General features: G+C 40.7%; 2 protein-coding genes and 1 non-coding gene across 4 annotated transcripts; all 3 read left to right on the forward strand.

The window, feature by feature from the left end:
• The first annotated feature begins 423 nt into the window (after positions 1-423).
• Positions 424-10,057, forward strand: pthlha (parathyroid hormone-like hormone a). Of its 2 annotated transcripts, none has more exons than XM_044022090.1 (4): positions 424-643; positions 6,155-6,269; positions 8,917-9,459; positions 9,892-10,057. In XM_044022090.1, exons 2-3 carry the CDS (start codon positions 6,163-6,165, stop codon positions 9,434-9,436), a joined length of 627 nt encoding a protein of 208 aa, XP_043878025.1. In that variant the 5' UTR covers positions 424-643; positions 6,155-6,162; the 3' UTR covers positions 9,437-9,459; positions 9,892-10,057. The 2 variants fall into 2 exon arrangements, with proteins under 2 accessions (XP_043878025.1, XP_043878024.1); XM_044022089.1 differs by lacking the exon at positions 424-643 and adding an exon at positions 5,743-6,050.
• trnat-ugu lies at positions 8,153-8,225 on the forward strand. Its single transcript has one exon. It is a non-coding gene; the product is annotated as a tRNA-Thr (tRNA).
• A 3,501-nt stretch (positions 10,058-13,558) lies between the features above and the next one.
• lg3h11orf98 (linkage group 3 C11orf98 homolog) lies at positions 13,559-15,257 on the forward strand. Its single transcript, XM_044022462.1, has 4 exons — positions 13,559-13,641; positions 14,408-14,532; positions 14,627-14,724; positions 14,798-15,257. The coding sequence occupies exons 1-4, from the start codon at positions 13,603-13,605 to the stop codon at positions 14,941-14,943; spliced, it is 408 nt and encodes a 135-aa protein (XP_043878397.1). The 5' UTR covers positions 13,559-13,602; the 3' UTR covers positions 14,944-15,257.
• The last annotated feature ends 102 nt before the right edge of the window (positions 15,258-15,359 follow it).

Genomic DNA, 15,359 nt, shown 5'->3' on the forward strand with positions numbered 1-15,359 from the left:
ATGACATGAATGAGCCTAAGTAAAGTTTAAGTCGGTGTAGAAACAACAATGTAACGAAGACAGAGGTTTAATTTCTACGCCTCAGTGACGTGACGACTGAAAAAACCCAAACCTTTTTCTTTTCTTTGCAGCAGCAAAGTGAGAGGAACAACAAAAACACAACACGTGTCATTAGCTGTGACTCGGACTCCGGCTGTGGCTCGTGTTTTTACGAGGGAAGGAAAGGATGAAGGGAAAGTGGATGTGGGAGGTGGGGAAGGACGGACGGAGTGAGTAAGTTCACCCCAGCTGATTACATATGCAGCTCTGTGGATTCTTCTGCTACCGTGATGATGGTGATGACCTGTGTGTGATGTCAGCAGGAGGGCTTAACCTTATTTAAAGAGCGTTATCAACCTTCACATCCAAGCAGAGACTGCAGAGGCTCTTCAGAAGCCTCCAGAGACGCAGAAACAACCTCCAGAGACGCAGAAACAACCTTCAGAGAAGCAGAAACAACCTTCAGAGAAGCAGAAACAACCTTCAAAGAAGCAGAAACGACCTCCAGAACAGCCGAGGTCCTCAGAGGAACACGACCCACCACAGAAACCTGGACCTTCACTGGATTCGTAACAATCGCAAAGAGCTGAGGACACTGGTACAGGTAAGAAAACTCTCTCGGACCATCGTTAATGTTTGGTTGAATTATTATAACTCATGTTCTACGTAGCCAGATATCAAAAATCTCTAATTGCAACCAGACTCTTGAAAGACCTTAGAACGATCTAAGACTCAGTCACTGGTTGTTGGTTGAGTTCAGTGAAGAAAAACACTGAAAAATAGTGATGTTCGTGATATTTTCGTTTGACATTTTAACAATATTATTTGTAAATGCTTGTTTTTTAAATTTATCTTAAACACAATTCAGAATTTTGACAACTTTTCAGACAATATAGCAAACTGTGTTGAAAAAAGACTCTTGTGGTTGTTTGAGAAACTGGAACAAAATGTGCTGACATTTATCTGGAGATAGTTGTCAAAGAAAGAAGTAATTGAGTTTTCTGTTAGCTTGTTTGCTGTACATGAGCTAGTTCTGCAATGTTTTCTGGGGGAAAAAGATGTGTTAGCTTACTGACAATTCGATTGTTGTAGTTTTATAACATGTATTTGCATTTCTTTTGGCTTTTGTCCCCCATTAGATAATATGAGCTGTTTTCTGTTAGCACATTAGCAGTGATGCTAGTTTTGAAGCATTTTCAGTACAAACTTGTTTTCTGTTAGCTTGTTGTCCTTTAGTTTGTTTGATGCTAGCTCGTTTTCTGTGAACTACATTTGTTTCTTTCCATTGGCTTGTTTTCTTTTACCTAGTTTAACATTTTTGTCAGTACAGACTTTTACATTTATTTACTTTCATTGAATTAGCATGAGCTTGTTTTCAGTTAGCTTGTTTGCTGTGAGCTAGTTTTCCCATGTTTGTGGTACAACTGTGTTTTCTGTTAGCTTGTTGTCTGTTAGCTTATCTGTGAACTTGTTTTCCATTTATTAGCTTTCATTAGGTTTTTTTTCCATGAGCTTGTTTTCTGTTACCGTGTCGTCCTTCAGTTTGTTTGCTTTTGGATTGTTGTAGATTTATTTGCTTTTATTGGATTGTTTTCCATTAGCATGAGCTTGTTTTTGTTAGCTCGTTTGCTGCAAGCTAGATTTGTAGTGTTTTTGGTACAAATGTGTTTAGCTGTTAGCTTTTTTTCCATTAAACTTGTTCTAGCTAGTTTTCTAAGAACTTGTTTTTACATGTATTTACGTGTTTTCAATTAGCTTGATTTGCTGTTAGCTTGTTTTCACTTGGCTTGTTTTTTATGAGCTTGTTAGCAGTTGTTTTCCGCCTACGCTCCAAACTAAAATCAGACTTCTGTCGTAGCTAATGTATCAAACACAGATTTTGACCTAAAAACACTTTCTATTCCTAGAAAAAAAGAGTTGGTGTAACATATTTTGTGTCTCTGCTTTAATGCTAATCGAATCATGGGGCTAAAGCCGCTGTGGCTGCTGCACATCACGACTGTTTACAGAGCAGAAACTGCTCTGAACCACTTTGTGTCCTTCCCCATGTTCTAATCCAGTTTTCTGGCAGCGCCATTCAAACCATAATCAGATGTAATTGAGCGCAGGGATGCGATTGCTTCATGGATCCAGGAGTGACACACCAGCAGATCATGTCCGCCCATCTGGTGACATGTGCAGAGACAGACAGACAGACTGCAGGCGCCGTCCTCTGCAGCATTTCGTGCTACGCTAACATGAAGCACGTTCGCCCGCTAATCTGCCAAATAGCTTCAGGAATGAAAACGTCTGCTGAGCGACGACATTCCTCCTTATTTATCCCACGGAATGGAAATCTTTATTTATAACGCAGCAGCTTTATCTGCAACACATCAATGAGAAACTGCTGACGCTGTCCTGACACAAGAGTTAACTACAGACGTCAACACTTTACATTTACATTTGAGTTTGAAGGCATGATCATGACCATGATCGGAATTTACAGCTCATGTATATGTATATATATGTATATATATATATGTACACATATACATATATATGTGTGTGTATATATATGTATATGTACATATACAAAATTCGGATTGAATGAAAACCTTTTGTTTTTTTTAAAATACTCAAACTAATTGATTATCATAATAGTTGACAATCAATACAGTAATGGATTAGTAATCAAAAAATAACTAATAGCAATTTAAGGTTATTTTATTTTTTTAATTTCTATATATTATATGATGGTTGAATTGTGATTCCGTACCGTCGCATGTAAATCAGTCCAGATCACTAGTGTGTGTGTGTGTGTGTGTGTGTGTGTGTCGGGCTGTAACAGAATGAGAAGAATTAGAGGATTGTTTCCAGAGGAAAGTGGCAGCAGAGTGTGGGGGTGAGGGTGGGGGGTGCATTTGTTTTGCGTACGTGTGGATTTTCTGCCAAAAAGCAGCAATTTTCTACGAATGTGAAACAGCTTTCTTGGCTGCGACTCCATGAGACGCTGCCAACTCAGCCAGGAAAACTCCTTTTTCTTCTTCTACCTGTTTGTTTGTTCCCAGGTGTGTGTGTGTGCGTGTGTGTGCGTGTGTCTCGACTCCAGCTCACACACCGGAGGGGAACATCCCTAAATTTTTACCAACTGAGAGAAAACTGCTCCCATGATGCTCTTTGATCCCGACTTCTTTCTTCCCAGAGTCGGTGAAGGAAGAAAAGGATTATGTTTCTGATCAGTGATGAATGAATGAACTGAATTGAAAGTGAGTCAAAGCAGCCAGTAAGTGACGAGTCACAGAACACACTGTGGAATAATATCTGTATGTCACGTGTCTCTATGTTAACGTATGTCGACGCTGTGACGCTCCACAGAGGGGGGGGGTCAACTTTCCTATTCATTCTTATGGGAAAGTTTTACATTTTTATTACCTATTAAAAAATTAAATACAAATCAAAACTACATTTTAAGAAAAATAATGAATCTTAGAGTCAAAGTAAAGTCAATTCTCAAATTTAAAAAAAACTTTGAGCATCGGTGGTGCAGTGCTGGAGCCAGTCGTCTTTCAAGTTGAAGGTTGTGGGTCCAATTCCCAGCTCAGGATGTTGCGCTCATGACATTTAAAAATAAATGGTCTAAATTGTTTAAAGTATATTTTTATGGTGTGATTAACTCAAAACACAATTTTTTTATATTTTTTTTACGGCTTTTCTCACAGACTTTAAAGATGTTGAGAAAACTGTGAGCCTGGAGGGGAACGTCTCGTTCTGTTTGCTTGTTTTTGCAGCTCAGTGGGGGGGCAGGTTTTACTGCACACATCAGGGTTTTCTCACTAAAAGTGGAATCATCTGATGAAATGGAGGAGAACTGTAAAGGTGAAGTTACATAATATAATATTTAGTGAATATGTGAAGTAAAAAGTTCCCCGGGTTAACCTCCACACTTCAGACAAACACTGCTGCGTCTCTGACTGACGTGTGTTGAAATATCAGAAATACGTTCCAGCTGTCGCCCCCTACAATTAACGACACAAACACACACTTAGGTCTTATCTCACCCCCCCCAACTCCTCTGTGTGGAAATCATTTGTGGGAAAATGTTTACACACACATGTGGCATCAACGCTTCACATGTGTGCACCAAGAATAATGTGAAAATACAAACATTGTGTTAAGTCCATGTGAAAAACCTGTGATATTTGACATAAAAAACATGTTACACTGCAGGGGGCGCTCCACGGGTTCACTGTTAACATCTTTGTGTGCAGTTATTGTACCTAATCTTTCAATTTGTGGAATAAATTTCCGGTAAATTAACATTATCTACGCTGTTTCCTAGCTAACTATCGAGTTCTTTCAACACCAGTGGTAATTCCCCTCCTCAAATTAGCATGCTAACCAGCTAGCCAGTTAAGTGCCCAGCCTGCTGCTGATGGAACGTTTGTTATTTTTTAACAAGATGACGGTAGCACTTTGCGAGCAACCATTAGCTCCTGTGGCTTATAGTAGCTTATAAACCTAAACTTAGTAAGACAACCGTTAGCTAGCTCTTACGTTAACTCTTAAAATGAATAATTTTCTTTAATCTTCTTGTGTAATTTCTTTAATCTCCGTGTGTAATTATTTATGATTAGCTTTTCCGCCGTCTTAGCGCCAGCTAACCTGTTCACTCTCATCACACGACGCACGTGTTATATAAGACACAGTGACACACGATTGTTAAAGACGTTTAAATCACATGAGGAACGTTTGCACGCGACTGACTCCACTGTTGCATCAGATATTTCCATGATTACAGTTTTAATGAATCCTCATTTACAGTTCAGAGGACGTTCACGTTCATCAACGCATCATCGAGCAGTTTAAAGAGTCATAGTTTGTCTCATTAGGACCAACATTTAACAAAGTTTTTCTGTCTTTTAAAATATAAAACCTTGTTGAATCAAGATTCACTGTCCACATAATTATTATTATTATTATTATCGTTTTATTCTTAAAGTAAAAATTATACATTTTTACGTTTTTCAAAGGCTAATTTAATTGATTAATTTACTATTAATTCATTGAATTGAAGGGTTGTGGTTAAGGGTTTGTGTAATACACTTATGGGCTCCATTTATTGAACTTATTTATGTATTTATGCCTGTAGTTTTAGAAACCCAACAGTTCACACCATGAGCAAGCACTAGGGGGCAGTGGAGAGAAGAAACTCCCTTTTAACAGATGTGCGGCACCTGCCTAGACAGGTTGTGGTGAAAGAAACAAATGGGGGACAGGAAGGGGGGGCTGATGGAGACAGAAGAGAGACCAGGACAAACAACAATTTGTGTTTTCCATTCATTTCCAATGGGAGAAAAACTGCAGAAAACGTAAATATGATTTGATGAAATGGGCTGAAAATGAGTGACCAAAAACAGTGAAAGCCGAAGATTTAAGAAAAACAACAGCTGGTATTTTTGCTGACTCAGTGTTCACAATATTAACTCCACTGAAAATAAAAGTTTATTGAGTGTGTAAACTCCAGCTGAAAGTAAAAAAACATCTTGAGGACATTGTCTCGCTGTGTGCTGCTGCAGCGCCACCCTGCCGTCTGTCCCCTTCACTGTCCGTCTCCTCGACTCACAAGCCTCACTCTCACTCAGTGAAAGAGAGAGAGTGGCGGGGTCACGACGAGGCCCCTCCTCTTTGCTAAGACGTCCCCCGCCTCCCTCCCATCGCCTCTGACCTGCTCGGGCTGTGAGGGATCATGCAGCAGAAGCTCCTGTCAGAGCAACCTGCAGCAGCAGCAGACGCAGCTGGAGCCGCCGCTGCCTGCCAACTCTCACCTTTGACCTGTGGACACCTGGAGGACACGCGTCTCTGCTCGTCTCTGACCTGAGGGGATTTTCACTCTGAGGGAATAAAAAGGAAAACTTGTGGACATCTGTGGAGATTTTTTTATTTTTTTTAGTTTGATTGCGCTGAGGTGTCCTCACCTGGATTTGGTCTCATAGTGGACACTCTTAGGACGGACATAACTCCGCCGTGGGACAGTAAGTTCTGGCAGTGAGATGGTTCTGGACCGGTGGGACGGACGGGAGACGTTGTGATGTGTCCACTGACCTGAGCCTTGTTCTTGTCTTTTGTCTCTTCACAGACTCCAGGATGTTCTGCTCCAGGAGAGTCCTGCAGCGCTGGAGCTTCGCTCTCTTCCTCCTCTGCTCGCCGGCGCCGCTCTTTGGACGTCCCATGGACGCGCTCAGCAGCAGGATGTGAGTCTGTGTGTGTGTGTGTGTGTGTGTAACCTGACAGCTCAGCAGGAACTCTAGGAAAAAGCAAGATAAACGTCCACAGGACCTTTTTCTCCTAAGTGTCTTTTCATGTTTTCCTACAACTCCCTTCTTCTCTCAGTCTCACTGTCTCTGTGTCTCACTGTGTCTCACTGTGTCTCTGTCTCTGTGTCTCTCTGTCTCTCTCTCTGTGTCTCACTGTGTCTCTGTCTCTCTGTGTGTCTGTGTGGTGGACGAGCAGATGTTGGAAAATGTGTCCTCTGGTGAGACGAGTCTCTTGCCACCCGTATGTTTACCTTTTGCGATAAACTCTACCTCCGTCTGGGATTTACGCGGTCCAGATCTGCTGGTTCTGGTCTGTCCCACTTTTTCCCAGTCTCACCTGATCTGTCCTGATTTGTTTGTCCAGGATTGTCCTGGTTTATCCCCGTCTTTGCTTGTCTTTCTTGAATTGTCCCTGGATTATCCTCGAATTTCCTGGTTTGTCCGAGTCTGTCTTGGTCTGCTCTGGTCTTTCCCAGTTTGGTTTGTCCAAGTCCTGGTCTCTACTGTTCTTTCTCAAGTCAGTCCTGGTTCTTGTCTGTCTTGAATCCACAATTTCTATCCCAGTTTGTCCTGGTTTGTTCCAGTCTCTCCTAGACCCTGTCTTTCCTGGTCTACCTGGTCTGTCCTGGTCCTGGTCTTGGTCCTGGTGTTCGGCTCCTGACGAGGCGTTCACTGACAAACGGAATAAATGTTTTCCTTTAAGTGTGTGTGTGTGCCTGCGACCTCTGACCTCTCCCTTGTGTGTGTCTGTGTCACAGATTTAAAAATAAATTGGATTTTTTTAGTTACACACAAATATATATGTATGTATATATATATATATATATAATTTGTCTACATTAATAAAAAATAAAAAAGTACCAAAAGTATCAATAAATTGATGAATGATGGGAGAGAATAAGCCACTTATCTCTGATTAATACCAGAAGATTTCTAACAGTTTATTCTGACAGTGAAGGCATCACTGGGACTTTTTAAACATATATTTTAGTGATCAGAATATGCATCAATAATCAATAATGTGAGTCAGATAATTCACTTGTAATAAAGTGAGTAAAACCTTTTTTGTTTTGAGGAATAAAAACTTTTGGATTTTTTGACTAAAACTGAAACTTTGATTCAAATTTGAACGTCTTTAAAAGTTTAATTCAAGCAAAACGTTTGACGATGCCTTCAGGGAAACATTTTTTTAATTATTATCATTATCATTATTATTATTATTATTATTATTAGCATTATCATTATTAATAATATTATGTTTTACTACCTGAAAAAAATGTTGCTTTGTCTGTGTGTGTGTGTTTTTAAAACAAACGTTAAAATAAATCACGGGCGGCAGCAGATGAAGTAGGAGGTGGAGCAAAGCATCATGGGAAACTCTCAGTGTTTGTGTGTGTGGACACCTGATGTTAGCGCTCGCTCGTTCCCAGGCTTCACGACGTCGTCTCTGTGTTTTTAGAAAAAGCAAACTTTCCTCTTCTTCTCCTCCTCCTTCATTTCTCCTCCTCTTCCTCCTCTGTCCTCCTCTTCGTCCTCCCTCATGTGTTTGTTGACATGTGTTGGACAGATGCTCAGGTCGGTGTCCTCCTGGCCTCTGACATGTTCCCCGTCTGTCTGTGCACACACACACACACAGCACCACCGTGTGGTCGCTGACGGACGTGACGCCAGGGGTCAGAGGTCACATTTGAGCACTCAGTGTTAGTGGTGTAAAGTTAGACCAGTAAAGTTTTTCTTTTTGTTAAGTTATGGTGTTGTTTTTATCATCGTGTATTGATTGGTGGACTCTCTTGTTTGGGCGTGACCAACTCCATATGTGTGGCTTCATAGCTCAGGGGTTAGAGCACTGGTCTTGTAAACCAGGGGTCGTGAGTTCAAATCTCACTGAGGCCTGAATATAAATTTGTTTGTCTCATTTTTAAATGAATGATTTGCCATTTTGTAAAAACCCCACACACGTCAATTCACCTTCAAATCAATATAAACATAAAGATGAGTTATTTTAGTAACATTTATGTCCTGAGCTCAAAATAACGACACAACGTCAACATTTATCTTTAACATTTTTTTAAAATGACCTATCATTTATTTCAAACTCATTGATTCTGCAGCGCCGGGGGACGTTCACCTCAAAAGTTAGGAGGATTATGGGATTGATTTACATGTTAATGAAACTTTGATTCATGACATTTAAGAGAGAAACCTATTGTGACAGAAACTGAGAGAAAACTCTTAGTTTGAAAGTACAGAGCAAGTGCAGACACACAGTCATGTTTGTTTTGATTTGAAACACTTTGAAATCATTTCAAAAACGTAAACGTTGCTGTTCATTATTTGTTAGCTTTTTCTGCCCTCTGCTGGTGAAACATAAAATATTCATCATTAAATCTAGAAATATATTGTAAAAAAAAAAGACTTGTTTGTAAAAATTGTACAGACTAAGTCAGTGTACTTGTGAGTTTGTACTTGTTCTGTGTAAAAATCAGTGTACTTGTACTTGAGAGTCAGTACTTGTGTACTTGTACCTCAGTTCTTCTCTCTGCGACGTTTGTCATTAAAGGAACATTTTGTCTTTTCTCTCCAGAAAGCGCTCGGTGACTCACGCTCAGCTGATGCACGACAAAGGTCGGATGTTGCAGGACTTTAAACGTCGCATGTGGCTGCAGGAGCTTCTGGAGGAAGTCCACACGCCGGAGATCCGCGACCTTCCCATCCGGACCACGGGGGCAGTTGGTGGAGGCGGCGGCGGCAGCAGCACTACCGGCGCCGGCGTCGGGCTGCCGGGCGTCAGCCTGAGCACCACGGGCAGCACCCTGCACTCCAAACCACCGGGGGGAACCAAGAACCTCCCGATCAGCTTCAGGCTGGAGGAGGAGGAGGGAACCAACCTGCCACAGGAGACCAACAAGTCGCAGACGTACAAAGACGGCGTCCTCAAGGCGCCGGGCAAGAAGAAGAAGAAAGGGCGGTCCGGGAAGAGGAGGGAGGGCGAGAAGAGGAAGAGGAGGGCGCGTTCGCTCGGCTGGAGGCTGGACGAAGACCCCGGGAGTGGACTCCACCTGGAGTGGAGGTCCCTGCTCGGCCTGCAGAGGGCACTGCTTTGAGACGCTGTCAGTCTCTGACACAGGTAAGCTTTGGTTTGTTGTACTTTTTTTTGGGTCTTTAGCAGCTCAGTGGTGCCCCCCTGTGGTAGAACAGGGCAAACCAACCACCAAATATTTTTACGAAAATATTTTTCTAAATGTAAACTGCTAATGTGGTAAAACGTTAACTTTTACAGTTTTGGAAATTATAATTATAGTTGCTTAACAAAAATTGACGTGTCATGTTGTCTTCAATGATTAGTGAAAATGCTGAGTCAGCATTAAATGTTACTTCAACTTGTTTCCATATTTGTGTAGTTCTTCAAAATAAAATACATATTCATTTTAAAATTTTTAAAACATTAACATTAAAATGTGAATGCTGTCCTTGAATTCACAGCAAACTGCATTTTCAGCAGTTTTTCACGATAATATTCAAACTAAATCCTTTTTTTCCCCCTCGTTTTTTTTCGCAGAAACCCACAGAACGTCGGAGTGGACTCCTAAATACTCGTGTTACAGTCTCCTGTAATAGTGATTGTTTGGAAAGAAATTGGAAAATATTTATTGTCTGTAAATATTCTAAATATCGCAGAATAGATAGCAGAATATGATTAAAAAAGATTTTAATCTTTGTGAATCCTTGCTTTTGTTTTTCTTTTCTTTTTTAAAAAAAATTCCAATATGTCAGATATTTTTTTGTTTTTGCAGTAATTTATTTTGTCTGAATGGTGTATTTATTTTGTAAATGTATCGAGGTGCTGCTGACCCTCTATATTTTTGTACCATAATGCACTTTAGATATATAAATATATATACCATTAATTTGTTTATTTTTGTGTGTGTGTGTGTGTGTGTGTGTTTGACTGAAATGAAGAAAACGTCATCGTCAGCGTAAATCGCTCTGTTCACACGTCCACTTTTCGGTTGTTTGCTGCTGTTTTTTGTCATCTCACATTACCTGTTTGTTTGTTTACCGTCTCACCTGTTGTATTTGATCCCTGTGCTGCCTTCACTGTCTCCATTTCTTCCACGACCCGCTCTGCTTCTCGATGCCAAAGGACATATTTGTACATAAACCAAACAAACACGGCTTGATGTTGTTGTTGTTGTTGTTGTTTTTGGCACTTGCACTGAGATAAACACTCTGTACTGAATGGATTAAACATTTGACAGTAACTTCTTTTGTTTCATGCGTCTTTGATGTTTTCTTCTCTCAGGAACTTTAAACATAATTCACTGGTTTTCAGTTCTTTATTTTTGCCTCAAATAGAACTAATTACAATGTGCTTATTCAGCCCGTGTTGGTTGTGGTGCACCCCAGGGTTCTATCCTGGGCCCGATAATGTTTTACATTAATGTTTAAATGCTGTGAAAAAATGTGCCCAATATTTTTTCACATTCATCTCCAGTGTATCAATTAAATAAAATGTATATATATGTATATACTGTATACATATATATATATATATATATATATATATATATATATATATATATATATATACATATATATACGTATATATGAAGTATGTTTAGCCACCGGGGGCATGCATGAGTCAATTAAACTTCTTCAAAAAAACAAAATGTTTAGGTGCAGCTCAAAAGAATTTGACGTCTCCTTTTAGCAACACTGCTGTATAAACTAAATTAAGTGATACATTTTAAATGTCCCCGTTGTGGGACTAATAAAGGACTATCTTATCTTACCTTATTTTATATAACTTAAATCAAGACCATAAAAGGAAAATAAAAATAACCATTTGCTGCACCTCTACGTGAAGCTTTAGTGTAAAACTCAAGAGCTGGGGTGTTCCCCAGGGTTCTATACTAGGCCCATTAATGTTGATTGGAACATGACTATGTTTTATTCACATGTTAGGCTGCAGCTCTTCACCACATGTGCAGGTCGTCGTTATTAGCCTCTCCTCACTCAGCTTGTTCATTTCTCCCACATTTCAGAACCACTTTGTTTCAAACGTCTGCTCGGGAAAACACATTTGCAGCTTTTCACTCAGTGTCGACACATTAGCAGCTCTCACCGTGAACTCAGAGTCCTGATCCGTGGCTTTACTCACAGACGCTGAAACAATTCCGCCGCCGCTGTGGCTTCACATGGGGATTGGTTTTCTTTGGCAGTGGTTTGATGAGCTGAGAGACACCGAGGGGAAGGCGGGCGAGCGGCGGCATTGATGGTGTTGATGTTCGCTGTGCACCAACCAAAGTAAACGTTAGAAACACTTGAGTCAGAAGATCTCAGGAGGCTCCTGATGAGGCCTCAAGGTCGGAGCAACACGTCTGAGAAACAAGAGAGAAATCTCAGCAAACTTGTCAGCGCTGGAAAACACGTCGTCAGGGGCTGGAACTAAAACCTCTGAATCAAAATCAGTGTCACGGTGTGTTGAAATGAAGACAATACATCTGTTCTTTAATATGAAACAACACGTTTTTCATTTCTCTTTGACGAGTCAGTTCGAATTTATACTGGTTTTTTTTTTATAAATCTGGTTGTGTTTTGTGTCTCAAAAAGGTTGTAACACCTTCGTGAATGACATGTTTATGTTCAGGCACAAAGGTCACATGTTTTGTTGCCATGTCTAAAACTACGAGACTCGTCACATCTGGCATTAGACAGTTTCAGAAAATGTCAAATGCAAAATGTTATGAGTCTTTAAAAAGCTAGCAATGATGCTAATATTACCCTCAGAATAACTGGTACTAGCTTAACTCGGGTGTGACGTCATTCCCAGTTCTGACTACCACGGTATTTGTCACATTTAGCGCACCAGTTCTGAGGTAAAACAGGTTCAGGGAACCACACATTGTAGCAGCAAAGCTGAACCAGAGCGGATTCTCAGGCCACACACACCAGATCCAGATTTAAATCTGTTGCAGATTTGAATAATGTGTTTGTTAATAATTTGTTGGAGATCAGAGTGAAACCCTGAGAACCTGAAACTCTTTGTCAGTGTTTGTCAGTAGCAGAGTCTGAGAGTCTGAAAACTCCCAGTGACTCTTTTCTTGTTCAGTCCAGAAAGAAGCTTGAAAGTCAAAAAACATTTGGCCTCGTTTCCTGACTGGCCCCGAATCAAAGGGAGGGTTGAAACTCCTCCAAAAGCTCAGAGGAAAAGTGATGAATAATCAGCAGAAAGTCGACATGTAAAACTAATCCCAGACCCTCGCAGGAACTTAACGAATGTGAGTGCGTTTGTGTTGTGTCAGAGCTCGTTAGCACTGTCGACGAGTCCTGGACCGGAGCTTGCTCCCTGACTGAGCCTCAGTCCACATGACATTTATCTGGAGGAAGGGGGGAAAAATGAACCAATTACAGTGTCGGATCCCTTTACTGTAAGCTGCTGCTGCTGCTGCGGTGCTGGAGGCAGAGCCTGACGGTCCGAGAGCGGCCTCCAGACACTTATTATCCACTCAGGCCTCAGAGACAAACCAGTCAGGAGTCATCAATATTCCCAGAGAGTCTCTGCAGCAGGGAAATCCATCGATGGTTAGCGTGGGAAACGTGTGTGTGGTTCACCAGCTCATCCAGGATCATTCTTATTTATACATTTAAATACTTAATTTCAACGGGTCTATTATAGTTCACAGATTTCTCTCAGCGCAAAAACTTGATTTTGAAGATTTTGCTGACCTGTGTGAAAACAAAACATTTGTTGGCACTTAATAAAAGTATTTATCTATGATTTTGTTTTGTTATTTAAATTGGATTTGTATTTATTTGTTGTTTTTCTGTCTTCTCTGCTTTTTTCTGCTCAGTCTAATACATGTTTGTACATTGCCAACTGGAAATGAAGTTCAGTTAAAACCAAAGAAACAAATCAACAAGAAACTGTTGTACAAAAAAGGTTTAAACACCCTCAACCAGCAGGGGGCACCCTTTGTGTTGTGGCAGTAATTCTGATACAACTATTCAGAAATCGTATCAGCCATATTTGTTTACAACATACAAAATATAGAAAAATAAAAGTAATAAAAACTAACCAGTGTTTCCCCCCCGTTTTTGCTTTAACTCAAAAAAGCAGACGGCACTAAAACACCGTATCTCTGATTTTAAGCCGTCATTTAAAGAGACGAAGAAGAAAATGGCGGCGGTGTCGAGTCCGGAAGTGAGTCAGGGATATTTTTTAAAACGTCGAAGAAGAAGCTTCCCGTGGACATGTGGGACATTCAACATGGCGCCGCCAGGAGGGAAAATAAACAGACCGAAAACTGTGAGTAAAAAAACCTCCGTTTTATTCGTAGTTATGGAGAAAAAACACAGAGTTATGTAGACGGTCGTAGGGTTGATTAGCACTGGCTGCTAACCGGAACACAGCGTGTAATGATGTTCTTTTACTGTACGTTTTAGCTCTGTGAAGTACAAGTACATGCAGTACTGTGAACAGCAGTCCTGTTCACAGTACTGCAGTTACAGTGTCAGTACTTGTCAAAGTATCACAATAATAACTCCATTAACACTACTGTAATAAGAGTATTTCATGTAGTCACAGTGTCAGTACTTCATGTTGTCGAATTACCACAATAATAACTTCATTAACAGAATTGTAGCAAGGGTACTTGTACATGTACATGTAGTCTCAGTAACATAGGACCTGATGGAGTTTTTTTTTTTACCACAGAAACAGTACTTCATGTTGTCATAGTGCCACAATAACTTTATTCACAGGACTGCAGTAACAGTACTTCATTTAGTATGTGTATATTTTATGTAATTCCGGTGACATTCATGTTGTCACAGTAACAGTACTTTGTGTTGCACAGTATTGATCTTTAAGGAAGTAGTCATAATTGTACTTTGTGTACGCCCCCCATAACGACACTTATTGCCACAGTACTATGTACACAGTACAGTACAGTACTCCTGTGGTCACAGTAATACTACTTGATGTCTCAACAGTCTGTCACAGTACTGCAGTAACAGTACTTCACCAGTAGTTCACCAGTACTGTAATACTTCATGTAATTGTTTTCTTGCAGGAACTCGGAAGGAATCTGTTCAAGCGTCGTAGAGTCTTGAGCCGAGAAAAGAGGAAGAGGCATCAGATCGTCGGCGCTGTGGTCGACCAGGGTCTGATCACCGTCCATCACCTGAAGAAGAGGAAGTGAGTGACCGAAAACCCCGCCAGTCTGTCACATGACATGACCTGTCCCTGCTCCCTACTGACCTTTGACACCCGACTGTTTTTCCCCTCTCAGGTCGAGTCCGAGGGCAAACATCACTCTTTCAGGGAAGAAGAAACGAAAGCTGCTCAAACAGCTGCAGCACATGCAGCAGGAGAAGACGTCTATGGAAGGTGAGAGAGGACAAACGTGTGCTCGTCCTCATGTGTCCACGTCAAACACTAACTGTGTTTTACTTTAACTTAGTTGTTGCAGCATCAGCAGCAGCTCCACCTCAGAAGAAACAAGACTCCTCAGCAGCTCCGGCTAAGAAAAAGAAGAAGAAGAGGAAGAATAAGAAGGCGGGAGCAGGTGGAGCTCAGGAGGACGTAGACATGGTGGACGCTGAATGAGACACCGTCCTCCTGTGTGGAACAGTGAGGACATGAGAGCAGAAACTGACTCTCAAAATGGTGGCTGATAAATTCACTCATATGCAGCCTAAACTCAGATTTTATGGGTGACTGCAGTGCCACCGAGTGGCCACTAGGTGTCAGCGATTCTCAACATTTTATTTCTCCCATTTTCTTGCCTGGAAAAAAAAAGACTTCCATTCATTCACCCTTTAAAACGATGACGTAATGTGTTAGTTTTGTTGTTTTTGAGCTTCTATATGAAGTGAAATATGCTTCTGTGGTTTAGATGAGACAATAAAACGTGACGTTCATGTTCATGTTGAATTATTAATGAAGTTCTTCAGTGTAAACTGCCCCTTTTTAAACATTTATGTTGAATTAACGTAGTTTTAAAGGTTTAAATTACATATTTG

Source organism: Solea senegalensis, linkage group LG3 (assembly GCF_019176455.1).
Source record: "Solea senegalensis isolate Sse05_10M linkage group LG3, IFAPA_SoseM_1, whole genome shotgun sequence".
Taxonomy (NCBI): Eukaryota; Metazoa; Chordata; class Actinopteri; order Pleuronectiformes; family Soleidae; genus Solea; species Solea senegalensis.

What these genes read in the sequence shown, in the direction of transcription:
- lg3h11orf98 (XM_044022462.1), top strand. Translation starts at nt 13,603, where the DNA reads ATGGCGCCGCCAGGAGGGAAAATAAACAGACCGAAAACT. An exon ending in AAATAAACAGACCGAAAACT is followed by an intron (nt 13,642 to 14,407) that starts GTGAGTAAAAAA and finishes GTTTTCTTGCAG; the next exon opens with GAACTCGGAAGGAATCTGTT. An exon ending in GGAGAAGACGTCTATGGAAG is followed by an intron (nt 14,725 to 14,797) that starts GTGAGAGAGGAC and finishes ACTTTAACTTAG; the next exon opens with TTGTTGCAGCATCAGCAGCA.
- pthlha (XM_044022090.1), top strand. Translation starts at nt 6,163, where the DNA reads ATGTTCTGCTCCAGGAGAGTCCTGCAGCGCTGGAGCTTCGCTCTCTTC. An exon ending in GACGCGCTCAGCAGCAGGAT is followed by an intron (nt 6,270 to 8,916) that starts GTGAGTCTGTGT and finishes TTTTCTCTCCAG; the next exon opens with AAAGCGCTCGGTGACTCACG.